General features: G+C 39.1%; 1 protein-coding gene across 1 annotated transcript in view; it reads right to left on the reverse strand.

The window, feature by feature from the left end:
- The window catches only part of wnt3a (wingless-type MMTV integration site family, member 3A), a 60,240-nt gene that overhangs the window by 12,665 nt on the left and 28,426 nt on the right, over nt 1-19,149 (reverse strand). Inside the window, exon 2 of the mRNA XM_028473004.1 lies at nt 16,980-17,221. Within this exon, the coding sequence (XP_028328805.1) occupies nt 16,980-17,221 (242 nt within the window). The remainder of the gene's footprint in view (nt 1-16,979; nt 17,222-19,149) is intronic.

Genomic DNA, 19,149 nt, shown 5'->3' on the forward strand with positions numbered 1-19,149 from the left:
CACTATAATATCATTACATTATCACAATATTATCACTACTAGTGCAGTGCCCATAGGAAATACAGTATGTCTTGCTATAGAAAAGTGGGAGGTTAAGTAGCTTTATCATGGATGGTTTACATGGGAGCTTTAATTCCTCTTTAATTCAGAATAAAAGTTAAATCTTCTTTAAATTGACCTTGTAAACACTCAATTCCTATTGCAAATTTGATTCTGAATTACACACACACACACACACACACACACACACACACACACACACACACACACACACACACACACACACACACACACACACACACACACACACACACACACACACACACTGGGACAGGCAGCACCCGGCCAGACACCGTCCGCCCTCTGCCCACAGAGTGCTTGGCTCTGGTGCGCCCACAGAATGTCGCATAATCAAATTCAGCAAAGGTTCACTCCACAGTGATGATGTCATCAATTCTAAAATTTCATTAAATTGTCTGCTCTCGGTGGACAATTTTATGAAATTATTTATTAACTGTGTTGTTTCAGTCAAAACAAATCTGACGTCGCACACCCTTGAACCAAGCAGCAGCCATGTTGAAAGTCTCAGCTCTGTCTGTCCCTGAACCACAGAGATATTTGCCTCTTTTTGTTACTCATTTTGCCCATTAAAGGGGGGTATTATGTAAAATCAACTTTTTTAAGATTTATATCATGTTACTACGTCATTCTCTCATTAAAAACATGTCTGGAGTGTTGCCTTGGTTCATTCATGTATGTTTGAGTAATCTTTAAAAACTGAATCCATTTTAGGTGTAAATACGCCTGAGTCCTCCTAGGAACGCCCCCACCTCTTAGAAACACCTTGGACCTTTCGTCACGAGCCGAGTTACCGCCCACTGCTCCACAGCAGAGCCCCTCCCCCTCCTATGTTCTCTTCTCTTCCTTAGTTCAGCCCACAGCACCCACCTCCGCAGATTTAGCTTTTAATTTACTTATTGTACAGTTTTTTTGGATTGCTTCCACACTAAAATTAATAGTAGTCGTACACTATTAGCAAAACCATACACTCAAGAAGCAAAACATCAGCCCATATTTGCACAACTATAAACACATTGTCAACCTCACACTTGTTGCTAAACTCTACACAGTGATTTGTAAAACACTAAGCACACTAAACATACATTACACACAAACATCTATCATGAAGTCACTTCCTTAAATACCAAAGCACTGACTGTCACATGACCACACCGTCCAACTAATTGATTCAACACAGTCATCGTTTGTTTAATTGTAGACACACCAATCAGGTGTGTAAGCCCTATAAAAAGCAGCAGCTGAGTTCATCGCTCTTCAAGCACAATGGAAAGAGTCAGAGAAAGAGTAAGACGAGGAGGAGGGGAGGAGGAGGAGGAGGAGGAGAAAGAGGAGGAGGAGGAGAGGAGAAAGAGGAGGAGGAGAAAGGGAGGAGGAGGAGGAGGAGGAGGAGGAAAGAGGAGGAGGAGAAAGAGGAGGAGGAGGAGGAGAAAGAGGAGGAGGAGGAGGAGGAGGAGGAGGAGAAAGAGGAGGAGGAGGCGGAGGCGGAGGAGGAGAAGGAGGAGGAAGAGGAGGAGGAGGAGAAAGAGGAGGAGGAGGAGGAGGAGGAGGAGAAAGAGAAGGAGGAGGAGGGAGCAAGAGGGGAGGAGGAGAGAGAAGAAAGAGGAGGAGGAGGGAAAGAGGAGGAGGAGGAGGAGGACAAGAGGAAGAGGAGGTAGTGAAGGCGGCGGAGGAGAAAGAGGAGGAGGAGGAGGAGGAGGAGAAAGAGGGAGGAGGAGGGAGGAGGGAAAGGAAAGAGGAGGGAGAAAGAAAGCGGAGGGAGGAGGAGGAGGAGGAGGAGGAGGAGGAGGGGAGGCGGAGAAAAGAAAGCAGGAAGGAGGGAGGCGGAGAAAGAGGAGGAGGAGGAGGAGAAAGAGGAGGAGGAGGAGAAAGAGGAGGAGGAGAAAGAGGAGGAGGAGGAGGAGGAGGAGGAGGAGGAGGAGGAGGAGGAGGAGGAGGAGGAGAAAGAGGAGGAGGAGAAAGAGGAGGAGGAGGAGAAAGAGGAGGAGGAGGAGGAGGAGGAGGAGGAGGAGGAGGAGGAGAAGGAGGAGGAGGAGGAGGAGGAGGAGGAGGAGGAGGAGGAGGAGGAAACAACAGAGGAAGAGGAGGAGGCCATGCTGGAGGTAGAGGAAGAGGAAGACAAGAAGGTTCTCAAAGAGGACCTAATCTGACCAATGAGATCAACACTGGTTGACCACGTTATCAACCACTGCCTGACGCTGAGGGAGGCTGGACTGTGAGTACAGTCACATCTAAGCTGATATACAGTAACAAGTGTGATAAGAACATTTCTACTGGAAAATAGGTTTTATAAAAATATCATCATATCAAATATCTGCACGTTTCAGTAACTGCTTACAATACTGTAATATATGCACTATCAGCACTTCTGTTACTGTTTCCTGTGAAATGACTTGTATTGTAAACTGTTCTTTTTTTTCTACATAGGATTGAGGGTCAGGAACGACAAGGGGGAGGGGCCTCCCATGTTCACAGAACAGCAAGAGAGGGAGATAGTAAACATGGTATTAGCCAACAATGTAATAACACTCAATCAGCTCCAAGCTAACATTATCAATAACCATATTCAACAATGTCCATCAGGTCTGGACATCAACACTGACACGCATCATAAAAAAGAACCATATTCAAATGAAGATCATTTATCCAGTGTCTTTGGAGCACAATTCTGAAAGGATGAAACGACTGTAACATGATTATGTAGAGATATGTATTCACTTTAGCAGTGTGATCATGTTTACTGTCTCATTATCTTATACTGTAATATCTATACTAGATCTACACAGTGCCTGATACTGTTCTTCAGAGAGTTCTACAAATGGATGGAGAGGAGATCCAGCATGAGTTCATGTACGTAGATGAGGCTGAGTTCAACCTGACGAGAACACGAAGGAGGGTCAGAAACATCATTGGCCACAGGGCTATAGTCAATGTCCCAGGGCAACATGGGGGTAATATAACACTCTGTGCAGCCATTACACAGAATGGGCTCCTCCACCACCATGCCCATATGGGCCGTACAACACAGCACTCATACTTACATTCTTGGACCAATAGCACAACATAACAGCATCAAATGGATCATATTCTATACATTGTTGTCTAGAACAATGTGTCTTTGCTCTGGTTCAGAACTGGTTTCAGCAACATCCACATGTCTTATATCTTCCACCATACTCTCCATTCCTCAACCCTAGAGAAGAGTTTTTCTCATCATGGCGGTGAAGGTATATGACCTCCGTTTCCAGTCTGAGGTACCCCTCATCCAATCCATGGAGGAGGCCTGGGACCAGATGGAGGTAGCAGCAATGCAAGGATGGATTCATCGTTCAACACGTTTCTTTCCAAGGTGTCTTGTTAATGACGACATTGTCTGTGATGTAGATGAAATTCTCTGACCAGATCCAGCTACAGTAGACGAAGAGACCATGTCTAGTTTTTTTTATTTTTGTCACATTTTGTTGCAGTATTATGAATCTCCATGTCAACATTATGAGTTTCTTCAGTCTGCAACATTGGTCTTGTGTAGTGTTTGGTGAATTTACATTATATTTGTACTTTGTTGATAGTAGCCTACTGTAATCATAGGGAAGTAGAAGTGTTAAAAGTGTTTTAGGTTTATCACAGCAGACTGTAACTCGTGCAAACAGTCATGTGAAACGTGTGTTTCATATGGTAACAAAGTGTGGTTTTTAAAAAGAAGTGTATAGTTTTTACAAGAGTGTTTAATTATAAAAAAGGATCTGTAGTGTTTTGCTAATTGTTGGCTTATGTTGTCTGTACTCATTAATGTACACATTAAAATACAAAATAAAAATGTAAATAAAATCCCCTGCTTCCAGCTGCAGTCACAGCAAACAGCTGATAGATACTGTAACTGTGTGTAGATCAGTTTCCTCTGCTCATCGTAGCAGCTGCTGCCTTTTCAGATGACTGCTTTAAAACAACAGCTTATTATTGGATTAATACGTACACAGACACAATGTGATCCCTATTCTGGACTATAGCAGCAGCAGCACGGGTAAGCGTGTGTGTGTGTGTGTGTGTGTGTGTGTGACAGAGATCTCCATACCTACATGAGCATTCCTCACTTTGACAATCATTCTAATGTATTGTAGTGATGTACAAATGTAGAAAGTATCCAAATACAGCCACAGAAAAACAGACGTAAACAACATCCATGTGTATTTGTATGAGTACTGAAGGGGGCGTGTTCATGGGCGTTTCAGACAAGCTTGGAGTTTCTTAAAGAGAGTTTTTTTCTAAATATTTGCTGCATTTTCCAAAAAAAATTGGGTAGCATATTTGTTTGAGTATGCTATAGAATGGTACTACTGTATGTGCCTGAAAAAAACATGATACCCCCCCTTTAAAGCTATAGGCCAGCAGCCCAGATAGCCTACCGTGCACCCCCATTACAACAATTCACCACTTCATTTTCTACAACCTTTGGGACGTCCTGATCACGTTATTGAGTGGTAATAAAAAAATAACTCATTCCCACTTGTGGTTTTGATGATGTTTCTAATATGTTTAGTGCTATTGCAACCACTACAGACTAAACATTTCTCTTGAAGCTACAGAAAATATGCAAACCCTGATTGTTATATACAGTATCCAATAAAAGCTTATTACCTCAACAATGTGCTGGTTTCAAATGTTTGGCACAAACTTTGACTGATATCAAAATGAATCCATATCAACACAGTTACAGTATTCAAGGCACAACATCTTCCCACACACACATTCTCTGTTTTGTCTTACATTCCACATACCAGAATGATGTTTATTTTCCAGATTTGAGGTTTAGTCGACTAATTTCTAAATTAAATAACATGACGATAATTAGTTAATTAAAAGTATAGTGGACGATTTTCTGGAAGTTTAGAGAAGAAACGCCCTCTGCACATGCAAACCCAGTTTTTCTCGTGCACAGCTCTGTTTACAAGTTGGTGTTGGCATCCATCATATGAGCTTAACTTCCAAAAGAAGATTTGCACTTTTCCCGCAATGTCAGACTAAGTGAAAATCCATTTTCAAAGGATGAGGTGCGCACCGGGCACGAGCACGTCATTACGTAAACATATGATCAGAATGATTGACAGCTAACAGGACCAATCGTCCAGATGATCCTCCCGGAAGTTGAAGCCAAAAAAACATCCATAAGGAAGTACGGAAACTTCTCCAACCCAAACTTACCATCACTACTTTATAGTCATGGATCCTCTGTGGTATGAAGGTGAATGACAACCAGTAAATTTGGAGAACATTTTGCACGACCACCAAGATGAAAACTCAAACTTTGACATATCTGGTGCTGAGAGTGGATGTTTTATGGACGTGACAGTGATTCTGATTCTTCTTCTTTTCCTTTTGTCTGTTCCCTACATCCATAAATCATCTTTGCCTGTCAGTTCCAACCCCATTCTACCGACATAATCTATGTCCAAACCATCTGAGTCTGAATTCATCTCAAAACACCTACTATGTCCTCCACCTCTCTAGATGTTCTTCCTTTTTTCCCTATTTTTTCTCCATTTTTGCAAGTAATTTTTTTTGCCACTTTTCATCTCAATAATCTATACATTCTAATAAATAACACTTGTTTCCTTTTTTCCCTACATTTTGCCTCTTTTTGTTCCACATTTGGCCCTTTTTCACTATTGTTTGCCACATTTTGCCCATTTAAAGGTAGGGTAGGTAATTTTCTCCAGATGCACATCTTATGTGCTTTGAAAAAGGAATGAAGAAAATGTCATCTGTAAACCTGTAAAAACTTTGACCAATGAAAAAAGACATTTTTTTTTTTTTTTTAACAAATCACGTGTCCCTGTCTCCCTGCTCGTTCTCGACCCCAAGCATCGACCCTTGAGCTCACACTCAAAGAGTTAAAACCTGTTTTTTTTTTTTTTTGGTCATGTTTTTTAACATATATAATGATAAAGTTTAGTGTTTACTTACTGCTGAATGACACATGAGACAATGAAGTTTCTACACAATACAGGCGATTGGAGCACTGGTGCTCATGCATGTGAGTGAGGGGCGTGGCTTTAGAGAGAGCACAGAGGGGAGGGGGCAGGTAAAAGAAGAGCACTCGGAGGATGCTACTTTGAAAACCATCCTAGTTTTTGAAAATTACCTACCCTGCCTTTAAGCTCTACCCTTTACCATTACATACCACCTGGTTCCTCTTTATTTGCCCATTTTGTTAACACTCTTGACTGCTTTTGGCACATTTTAGGCAGTTTACACTCTTTTCTTGTCACTTTTGGACCATTTTAGGCCATGTTACCATATCTGCTTCCACTCCCTCGTCAGATAAACCAAAACATAGCAAACCGGCCCGGTATGCCAGATGGCCAGTCCATCCCTGTTTTGGCCAAACCCGACAGTACTCAACGTTTTCTTGAATCTACCTTGTAACGACAAAATACAATATCGTAAATAAATGAGTTGTTATTGTCAATAAGGTTTGAAAATTAATTTCTCACTTTATAACAAAGACTTAAAAGTAATCTGAAATCAGTGGTGACCAGAGGTGTATAGAGTACAAGTACAAGTAAGTCATACATAAAATACTCAAGTACAAATAAAGAGTTGCTCAATTAAATAGTACTCAAAGTAATGTATTATGGTAATAAATATTGGTACGGTTCCTTTGCATACAGTAAACATCTCATGTCGAAACAGTTTTAGAATTTCATTTTGTAGATTATTCTGTATGTTTGACGCCATTTAGTGTGTTTTTGTTGTTGTTTTATGGGTTTTTGCTGGTGATTGATCTGATTGGTCGGCTATGATGTGATGCATTTGATTGTTGTCTGGTCATTTCATTTTTTGTTGTTTCACAATGTCTGTTTATCATTTTGAAACAAAAAACAATCATTTAACCAGTAACGGTTTGGTGCAGAAAAGTAAGTAATTACTTCTTTTAAAATGTACTGAAGTGCAATTAAACAGAAGAAGAAGAAGAAGAAGAAGAAGAAGAAGAAGAAGAAGAAGAAGAAGAAGAAGAAGAAGAAGAAGAAGAAGAAGAAGAAGAAGACATGTGAGGTAATTGTGTATCTCATTTGCATCTGATGATTAAATAAATAATAACAAATATCTACTTTGTGTCTAACAGGACTGTAAAGTGACTGTGAGGAACTCAGAGATCATTATAGAATTATGATATTATTATAGAAGTCATTGTGTTGTAAAATGGCAGCGTGTTGCATAATGGGAGCTGACTTTGAATCTAATGGTTTCAGTCAGAACAGAGTGAGCACGTGTCCGTACCTGCCCACACCAAAACACCTGTAAAGCTGCATCTGTCCACTTGTGGCCCTCCCTAATTCTATAATATGACTCATAAGCTGGTGTCTGATTATACCCATACTCTGTAAATACCGCGAATGCCCCAGCAGCTACGAGACGGGCTCGGCGGGCTGAGAAGAACACCTGCACGGCTCTACCTTTCATCGCGGGCAGATTCTTGCCGTGCGTGTTTTGACACTTTGCTTAATGTAAATTAATGAGTGCTGACGCAGACGTAGCCCGGGGGCAGAGCCGTGTGGGGCGTGGAGCGAGAGCAGCTACGTCTGTTTGTAAAGAATGTTTTTAAAGAAAACAGCAGCAGCAGCAGCTGGAGAGACCATGTCTCACCCGTGGGGGATGCAACACCCACACTTTCACAAAAACTCAAATTCATCCCCCTCGCTTTTTACAGAGGGAGTCACTGTTGAAAACATACTGGTCCAGTAGGATTGATTGAATGGTGATCAGCCAATCACAGCCAGGCATTTGATGAAGGTACAAAGAGTTAACAGTGATGTGTAAAGTATAAGTAAAATGAGTAACAGGTGGCAAAAATGGTCCAAATGTGACAAAAACGTGGCAAGAAAAGAGTGAAAAGTGATAAAAATGGGCCAAAAACAGTCAAAAGTGGAAGAAGAGGAACCAGGTGGTATGTAATGGCAAAAAGTAGCTTCAATGAGCAAAATGTGACAAACAATAGTGAAAAAGGGCAAAAATGTGGATCAATAAAAAGCAAAATGTATTTTAAGTAAGTAAGTAGTTTATTTATAAAGCGCTTTTTGGAGATAAAATCACAAAGTGCTGTACAGGTTTCTGAGGCTGGTTTTAACAGATGAGCCCAGATCACCAAGAGAGTTTTTAATTAGAGGATGTTTTTATCAGGAGCAATGATCAGAGTTTCTGTTTTATTTGAATTTATCTGGAGATAATTTGATGACAACCAGTTTTTGATACAGGATATACAGTCTAAGATCTCTGATAAAAAGTGAAACGCTGAGTCATTAAAGGAACAGTACAACTGGATATCATCAGCATAAAAATGATAAGACACATTTTTAAAACCACGGATCAACCGACCAAGAGGCATCAGATACAATAAAAACAAAACAGGGCCCAGAACAGAGCCCTGGGCTACTCCACATGACAGGATGGACATATTGGACATAACATCATTAATAGCAACATTAAAGGTTCTTCCATTAATGTAAGAGGTAAACCACTGGAGAACAGTACCAGAAAACCCATCTCAGATTTGACCATAGCTGGCCTGCCATGGACCTAAAACATCTGTTTACATTTAGACCCCTTAATGACCCACATCACGAGTGACGTCACAAAAACAGGAAACGCCTAGCTAAATACTGTGGAGGCTAGTAACGTCACAGCTTTGTTGTGTGTTTGGCTTCCAGAACAGGAGGAATAACGTTAGTGGACGTAAATTCAAGTTTCATAGGATTCCAGTGGTTTTGCCTCCAGGCTAAGCCCCGCCCAACAAAATACATCACAATGTTTACAAACAATCAAAGGGTCGATACTGAACAAAAATATAAATGCAACACTTCAGTTTTTCTCCCATTTTTCATAAACACAAAAGAGCTGTTTCTCTCAAATATTGTTCGCAAATGTGTCTAAATGTGTGTTAGTGAGCAGAGGTAATCCCTCCCACCTCACAGGTGTGGCATATCAAAATGCTGATTAGACAGAATGATTATTGCACACGTGTGCCTCAGGGTGGCCACTGGAAAACTAAAGCCTAGTTGTGTTTAAATTGTGTGATAAATAGTTTACCTTATCACCAGAGCTTTCTAGCCTCCGCGAGCACCTTAGTGCTAAACATGTAGCAGCTAGCGCGGACACTCGGACAGTGCTAACTGCTACATGCTGCACGCCATGTCTGACAAATGAACAAACTCACTGGTAAATTATTATCTGAAGGAGAACAACAGAAAAGTGTTTTTACTGTTTATGATGTGATAATTATAGACTACATATGATGGTTTCTTTCACTTGTATTTTCTATTATTTGGAGATTGTCAAAAGTACACATCATTATGACACGTAGCCTTTGGAACCAGTTTCAAATACAGCAGAATGTAAATATCTACGTCTGCATCTGTTCTAGTCTGTTAAAAACAAACAATAAATGACTTTTTTAAGACACTTGTTTTATATCAATGTTTCGATCTGCCACAATAATGTCATTTAAATGAAAATACCTCAAGTTGAGGGCATTTCTTAGCAATTTTTAGTTACAAAATAGATTAGTTAGATTAATTAATTACAGAGCATGATTAATTAATCACACACTTTTTTAATCTTTTGACAGCACTATTTATTTGCACCTTATCTTTCATTTGTCGCTCCTTTTTCTGCATGTGTGTTTAATCATTATTACCTCCGCTAAGAGCGAAGTGAAGAGCAGCACAATTATGTTTTACCTTCTGTTTATCTGTCATTCTGTTAGAAAGATAACTGGAAAAGTTATGAACGAATTTGAATGAAATTTTCAGGAAAATTGATAAACGGGACAAGGAACAGGTGATACAATTTTGGTGATGTTCTGGCTATCAAAAAAAATAAAAATAAAATTATAAATAAATATATATATATATATATATATATATATATATATATATATATATATATATACATATACCTGTATATCTCCTATTCATTTTCCCATCCACTGTGGAACTTCTTGTGGATGATGTCACAGATTCTCTCAACAGCTCAATGTTGACAGGTAGTCATGGTAATCCTGAGTTTACCATGGTACCGTGACCGGAGCGTGTTAGCTGAGCTTGAGCTGCTTGGCAGAGGTGTGCGCTCTCCGAGTGCTTTTCTAGTTATTAGTGTTGTTCTTAATATGCTGCTCTTTGCCATTCTAAGAACTTGCAAAATTGACAAAAATGATGATAAATTGATATTTATTGGCAAAAGGAGATAAAATCTGATTTTTTGGACAAAGAAAGTTGCAAAATGGCCAAATAAAATGATAAAAAAGGGTAAAAAGTTTCCCCCTTTTTTTTTTTTTTTTTTTTTTTTTAAAGGATTTTTTGGGCTCTAGTGGCCTTTATATGACAGTTGCTCGACAGGAAAGGGATTAGAGAGAGCAGGGAATGACATGCAGCAAAGGGTCCCAAGCCGGGAATCGAACCTGGGACCGGCTACAGGTGAGGAACTATGGCCTCCGTACATGGGGCGGGCGCTCAACCCACTGAGCTACACACCACCCCAAAAGTTTCCCCCTTTTAAGGTTTCCTAGGGGAATAATAATTCAAATGTAGACATAAAGAGCCACATGTTGAGAAGAACATGTGTCCAACCCATGGCCCGGGGGCCAAATCCAGCCCTTTGGAACATCCAATTTGGCCCACAGGAGACAATGACAGAGAAAACATGAAACATTATTGTTTAAATCAGGGGTTCCCAATTTTGGAGTCAGGACCCCATTTGGGGTTGTGAGACACTGGGAGGGGGTCGCAAGATGCCTTCAAGAAACCAAGAATATTTTTGAGCAATTTGAGCTCATTTTTGCTTATTTTTACCCATTTTCTGCAACTCCACCAAACTTGTCATTATGGCACTACAGGGGGTACGAGAGAGAGAGAGAGAGAGAGAGAGAGAGAGAGAGAGAGAGAGAGAGAGACAGAGAGAGAGAGAGAGAGAGAGAGAGAGAGGGGGAGAGAGAGAGAGAGAGAGAGAGAGAGACAGAGAGAGAGAGACAGAGAGAGACAGAGAGAGAGAGACAGAGAGAGACAGAGAGAGAGAGACAGAGAGAGAGAGAGGAAAATTAACAAATGAAAACATTACAAATATGTTTTTTTTATTTTTAGTCAAAAATGATAATCACACTAAATATTACCAGCAACACACAAAACGACAACAAAAACACAGAAAATAAGAGAAAAATATCCTGAAGAATAAAAAAAACAGACAAACAAAAAAAGACAAAGTGATAGAAATACTATTACCAGCAACACATAAAACAACAACAAATGAGAGAAAAATACACAAGATCACTACAAAATATACAAAAATAACAGAGAAAAAAAACCAAACCACACCAAAAACACACACACACTGAGAGAAAATAATTTAAATAATACCAACAACACACAAAATGACACAAAGAACACACAGAATAATAAAAAGAACAGACAAACAACAAAATACACAAAATGACACAAAAAACACACACTAAGAGAATAAAATACCTACTATTACCAGCAACACACAAAATCAAATCAAAAGTCACACTAAATGAGAGAAAAATACACAACTTCACTACAAAATACACAAAAATAACAGAGAAACATACAAAACGACATAAGAAACAACCACATGACACCAAAAACACACACACTGAGAGAATCATTTAAATAAAAACCACAACAAAAACACACAATACAAGACAAACTGAATAATAAAACTAACAGACAAACAACAATAAAATACACAAAATGATGATATAAATGATTAGAACATGAACTGAAAATACAAAGATCAGTCAGAGATGGCAGGAAATAATAAAAAATAAATCTATTAAGGAGACACTAAATGTGTTTATCACTCATTCATTCCATAATTATGATCTATTGTTGTTTTTTCACAGAATTCTGAGTAAAATGTTGTAGCTGACAAAGGGGGACTAGAGCCAAAAATGGTTTGAGAACCACTGCAGTAGGTCACAATGTATGATTTCAGAAAAATCTAGATGAAATGCACAGTTAGGAAAAACCAAGTAATACATCATCCATTTAGATTTTGACAGAACAAATGTGTTCAGAACGTAACGTACAAATAACTCCTAAATCTACACATCAGGTGGTTTTAACGTAGATTTCTTTTTGTCTTTTCTCAAAGCCTTATTGCCCTTCTTTCACATTTCTTTCCTAATCCACTTATGTAAGGACAGACCTTAAGACGTGGCAGGATCTCCATCTTTTCCTTTTTCTGCTTTGGGACACATAGGAGGAAGGAGGAAACTGCTACACAACACTTTGAATCATCTCAGACAGACACACAAAGGGCGCACGGCTCAGACACACACCAGCATCAATCCACTTCAATCGCTAAGGCCTATCAAAGGACACTTCTGCACAAAAGACCCTTAATCCCGCCACTTTGACCTCTCACAATATTAAGAACCTGAGTGACCTTAATCCAATCAAAATGATTTACTAAAGCCCAGTGGCTGGTTTCTCTTCTCTTCGCACCGCGAACCCCCGCACTTTACGCCTGGGAACGATGGGGAGGCACTTTGCACCACAATGGGGCTGGGATTGAGGACCCCTATCGTTAGCCACCTACTGGAGCTCAAGTCTCTTCTATCAACTGTTTCCAGAGTTTATTAAAAGCAATTGCCCCCAATGACCTCCTGGCCCTCAGACCTCCATCAATCTTCTTTTAAATAGGCGACGAGCTCAGGACAATTTGCTGAGTTACACAAAGTTTATCCAGGCTCACCATTGGATCCTCCAAAGTAAATTATTAATATCCACTGGTAAAAGTACCAAATGGATCCGTGTACCTTTCGTTCTTTGGTTATTCTGTTTTAAAACCAATTCAAAATAACAAGTAAACAGTGTTGTTATTTTGTTTTACCGACTTAAAACCAAAACAGAAACACAGAAAAATATGTGAGATACTTGGATATTTAAAATGAAACTTTGAACAAGAATAAGTAAGTAGTTTATTTATAAAGTGCTTTTTGCAGATAAAATCACAAAGTGCTGTACAGAGTTGTGGTAAAAGTACAAGTGCAACACAATAGAATAACAAAACAAGAGTGCATAAATATCATAAGAACAGCAACATTAAAGGATAAATAAAAATTAAAATCCAGTAACTAAAAGCTTTACTGTAAAGGGTAGTCTTCAGCAGTTTTTTAAAAGTGACCACACAGTTGAGCTCCCTGAGAGACTGGTGCAGGTTATTCCAGAGTCTGGGAGCTACAGCCTGGAACACCAGGTTTCCTCTGGTTTTATATTTAGTTTTTGGGGTCTTTAGGAGACCCTGACCTGAAGACCGAAGGCATCGCCCTGATGAGTAGGGGAACAACAAGTGCCTGACCATGTAATGCTCGGAACGTGAGAACTAATATTTTATATTCTATGTGGAACTTAACTGGAAGCCAGTGCACACAGAGGGACACACAGGGGGACGGACTTTTACTCTCAGACAAAAAAGGAGCAACACATAAGTCACATTACTGATAAACTGGTGAATTGAAACATTATTAATGCATAAATAAATCAAAACTAAAAACAATGTTATGAAAAAGTTAACCAGAGGTGGTGTAATGAATCTACGAGTGCTCCTCGTTTCTTGTGATTAATTTCCGTGTGCTGACGGCTGCTTAGTGGCTAACAGTATTATAACGGATTACATTGGATCCTCCAAGATAAATTATTAATATCTGCGGTGAAAGTGCCAAATGAATCTGTGTACCCTTCATTCTTTGGTTATTTTGCTTTAAAATCAAATCAACGAACAAATAAACAGTGTAGTTATTTTATTTTACCAACTTAAAACCAAAACAGAAACACAGAAAAATAAAAAACCAGACAAGCAGCATTTTTCCTTTTTCAAATTAAATCTTGTTCTGTTTGTGAGATATTTGGATATTTAAAATGAAACTTTGAATGAGAGCTTCATGTTTTAAGATTACCACACAGTGGGACACACAGGGGGACGGACTTTTACTCTCAGACAAAAAAGGAGCAACACATAAGTCACATTACCGATAAACTGGTGAATTGAAACATTATTAAAGCATAAATAAATAAAAACTAAAAACAATGTTACGAAAAGCACACACTATATGTGATTACAGTTAACCAGAGGTGGTGTAATGAATCTACGGGTGTTCCTCGTTTCTCGTGATCAACTTCCGTGTGTGTTCTGTTGCTGTTAGTGGCTAGAGGTATTAAAACATTAAATATTTTTAATGCCCTCGAAATATATATATATATATACTGTATATAAGTGTCAAATGGTAGAAGTTCTAACATCTATTGTTCCTCACACCAGCCTCACAGTCAATAGTCAGTCACCAGATTATCTGGATACTATTTGGACTGTAACACTGTCTGGTAAAGTTGGCAGATATTCACAGATTCAGACTTCCAGCATCAATAACTCTTTCACAAAACGTCATCAACACATAAATTACATCTCTTTACCATCAATGTGAGGTGGACAACATGATATTTTTGGAGTGATGTGTTTGTGCTCACCCTGCAGTAAGAAAATCATCCTCTAACTAACGATTAAGGGAATCAATGAAAAAAACACTTTGTACATGTCTATGAAGCTCTAATAGCACTTTATCATGTTTAAAACACAGAAAAGTTGGATTAGCGTAACATGGGCCCTTTAAGAGTTTGCCTAAAAAATGAGTTACGGTTTAACCCAACCATCATTGATAGTCATAGCGCCACCTATTGGTAAAAGGAAATCATAGACATTATATTTTTACAGAACATTGCAGGAAAATTTGTGATATAATCCTTGAAAATGGTTGGCTACGCCTCAACACTTTAACATTTCTGCCACACCCTGACATACAACACACCTCAACGTGCACCACTTCCTGACATGCGTGTGGTTATGAGGGCCCGTTCATCGCTGCTTGAAGCTTTAATTCTCAATATTTATGTCTTTCTGCTCAGCAAATGGTTTAAACACAACCTCAGATATAGACTTAGACAGGGACTGTGTATTAATCCGGTTTAACGGAAACATTTATGTCATTATTATACAAAAAGACATGATGAACACAATCCTCAGATGTTTGCCCAGAAACCATGAATGTAACAGTTGAATATTTGGATAACTATCCTAATTAAATCCATGGCTTCTTACCTTCTATTTGACCTTTTCCTACACATTTCAATGCAATAAACGATGCAGAAAGAGGAGCAGACATGAATGTAACATCATTTTACCTCTAAATCTTCTTGACATGTTTAATCTTGCTGCTTGACTTATTTACTGTAATAAATGCTTCTTGTTTATTCAGTCTGTGTTTTCTAGAGCCTGAGTTGATGATCAGAGCAAACACGAACCTGAAACTAAGCTACTCTTCAATCAGGAAACGTGTTCTCATGTTCTCAACTCAAAATAAAGTTCACAAAACTGTGGAGGGAAACACGGGGATCCCCTGCTAAAGAAAACTCAGACAAGACTGGACGGACTTCCCCTGCATGGGCTCACTGTTACACTGTGTACACTGTTACACTGTTACACTGTGTACTCTGTTACACTGTGTACTCTGTTACACTGTTACACTGTGTACACTGTTACACTGTTACACTGTTACACTGTGTACTCTGTTACACTGTTACACTGTGTACACTGTTACACTGTGTACACTGTTACACTGTGTACACTGTTACACTGTTACACTGTGTACACTGTGTACTCTGTTACACTGTGTACTCTGTTACACTGTTACACTGTTACACTGTGTACTCTGTTACACTGTGTACACTGTTACACTGTTACACTGTGTACACTGTTACACAGTGTAACAGTGTACAAAGCGTACTCTGTTACACTGTTGCACTGTGTACTGTGTACACTGTTGTTACACTGTTACACTGTTACACTGTTGCACTGTGTACACTGTTGCACTGTGTACACTGTTACACTGTTGCGCTGTTGTTACACTGTTGCACTGTGTACACTGTTACACTGTTGTTACACTGTTGCGCTGTTGTTACACTGTTACACTGTTGCGCTGTTGTTACACTGTTGCACTGTGTACACTGTTGCACTGTGTACACTGTTGCACTGTGTACACTGTTACACTGTTGTTACACTGTTACACTGCTGCACTGTTGTTACACTGTTGCACTGTGTACACTGTGTACACTGTTACACTGTTGTTACAATGTTACACTGTTGCGCTGTTGTTACACTGTTACAATGTTGCGCTGTTGTTACACTGTTGCACTGTGTACACTGTTGCACTGTGTACACTGTTACACTGTTGTTACACTGTTACACTGCTGCACTGTTGTTACACTGTTACACTGTTGCACTGTTGTTACACTGTTACACTGTTTCACTGTTGCACGCATGCTTCTCCAGTCTGTATTACAAAATGATTCTGTCACATTTTTGTGTTTCTTTTAAATTTAAATGTTCTCTTTCAAATCCAATGTAAACGAGCTGCTGTAAATGTGATAGAGTACTTCATAATTATGACTTTTCTCACAATCAGAACTTTTTATTTCATAATTATAACTTCATATATAAAGTTATATACATATATATATATATATATATACATATATATATAATTTCATAATCATGACCTTGTATCCCTTACTTATGACTTTCTTTCTCATAATTATGACTTATCTAACAATTATGACTTTTTATCTCATAACTATGACTTTACTAACTCATAATTTTGAATTTCTTTTTCATAATTATGACTTTCTAGTTCATAATTATGACTAGTTGCCACAGTGATTTTTTTAGTGACAGATACAGGCTTCCATAAGGAGGTCAAAGCACAACAAACAGGTGATGGTGAAGCAGTGTGTGTGTGTGTGTGTGTGTGTGTGTGTGTGTGTATGTGTGTGTCACACCTTTGTCCAGGACGGGTCCAAAGATGGCCAGGTTGTTGTTGACGGTGGTGCAGTTCCAGCGCCGCCCCCTGAACTGGTGCTGACACTCCTGGATGCCCATCTTCACGCCCTCGGCCACGCTGGGCATGATCTCCACATAGTTCCTGCAGAAGCGGAGCTGCTTGGGCACCAGCCCAGGGATGCTGCCACACAGGATGGGCTGGGAGCCCAGAGACGAGTAATGGGGCCCCACCGCCAGAGACCTGCCACAGGACAGGAAGTCACTCTCTAGTCCTCCTTCATCATCATCATCATCATCATCATCATCATCATCATCATCACCACCACCACCAAGGTTGGACTCAATTACATTCTTCAGTTACAATTACATTTACAATTATCCATGTTCAATTACAATTCAATTACGATTACGGTGCTCAGCATTTTTTCCAATTACAATTAAATTACAATTGTTTTTAACCTCAGAAAGTGAATTACAATTGTGTTTTCAATTATCCATGTTCAATTACAATTCAATTACAATTACACTGCTCAGCATTTTTTCCCGTTACAATTAAATTACAATTTTTTTTTATCAAAGTCAATTACAATTACGTTATAAATGCCCCCTGTACAAACATCTGTATGTAAATATTTTCAGCAATCAATGAAAAGTAAAATGATTCATCAAAATCAGTTAAATGTAAACATTTGTCCTTTTTATTAGGAAATCAGGTTATTTCCAGAATAAATAATGTTAATATTTCAATATTTATCACACAAGTGTTACATACATTGGTAGCTGTAAAAAACACATGGTTTTGTGCTTGGCTATGTCCTAAACATACAGTATAAGGAGTAAACATTGAATATCATTTTCAAATTCAAAGTTACCTACAGGTACATTGTTTTCACGCCTATTTGTTCCCCAAATATATTAATGTGTGTGAATGGGTTACTGTAATAACAAGTTCTGATGAACTATGGCCACCAGTGACGTGCCGTCAGGGTAGGCAAGGTAGGCAATGCCTACCTAAGGGTGAATTGATATTTTGATTATTTGTTTTAATCATAATATAAAAATGATTTATTTTTCCATTTCCAATAGCCTACAGTACCTATAAGTTTGAAAATGTCAGCATTTTGTGCGTTTCATAGCCCAAATTAATAAACAGCGCTATTTCCTGGAACAGCTGCACAGTCTTTTTTTTTTTCACTCCGCTGTAAGGCAGAGGGAGGCCACGCCCCCTCCCAAAGGCACGTTGCTCCTCTGCCTCCATTCTCATTGCGTGTTTTTACGTGTTTGCTCTTGCGCAGTCAGGTCCCCAAGATGACAACCATTAATGTGCAAAGGTTCGTAGAGAGCTGCCATTAGATGTAACCGCGCTATGCTAAATGCTATACCTAAGTTCACAGTACATTAGTGAATAGATGACACGTGACCACTGCTGCTACATTCTCTAGCTAGTGGGCGGGATAACACTACAGTCAGGATGACAGCGCTAGAGATGATAGAGAAACTTTGTTTTGAGGAAAAACGACAGTTTTTAAAAGATGGAGACCAACACCTGAGTTACCAGACCTTCAGCAAAGGTAAGGTCAGAACATTGTTGGTATTTTCTACAGTTGTTGTTGTTGTTATTTTCTCCATGTTTCTGTGTTTCTAACAAACAACAGACGTGCAGCCGTGTCATGAGATATATGTTGTTGGGAGATTATGGAGACTATATTATATAATGTTTCTTTAATGGTGTTTATGATGTTGATTTTGTTAGATGGCTAAATACTTGTTCATGTGGATCTTATTGGGTTTTTTCTTTCTTATTATGAATTTTATATTTTGATAAGCGCATTGAGATGACTGTTGGAAATTGCTTTATACAAATAAAATTGATTTGAATTGAATTAACACTTGACAGCAGAAACAAATGAAATTGTCATTAGTGGTCTCGATTTGCAACGTGCCTACCCAACCCTAGTGGTCACGGCACATCACTGATGGCCATGCTCGCGGAACGTCTCTGCGCTGAATAGCACGTACCACGTTCCCGAGCAGTCAGTCAAATGACTCGGGTCCACAGAGTAAAAAAAGGTTTCCAAGAGGCTCTAGACATCCGCTCATTGTATATCCATGTCAAATTACAGCTGGAATAAATGAGCATTAATGAAGAAGTAGTCATTTGAAAAATGG

The sequence above is a fragment of the Gouania willdenowi genome, chromosome 17 (genome assembly GCF_900634775.1).
Source record: "Gouania willdenowi chromosome 17, fGouWil2.1, whole genome shotgun sequence".
NCBI classification, from domain to species: Eukaryota; Metazoa; Chordata; class Actinopteri; order Blenniiformes; family Gobiesocidae; genus Gouania; species Gouania willdenowi.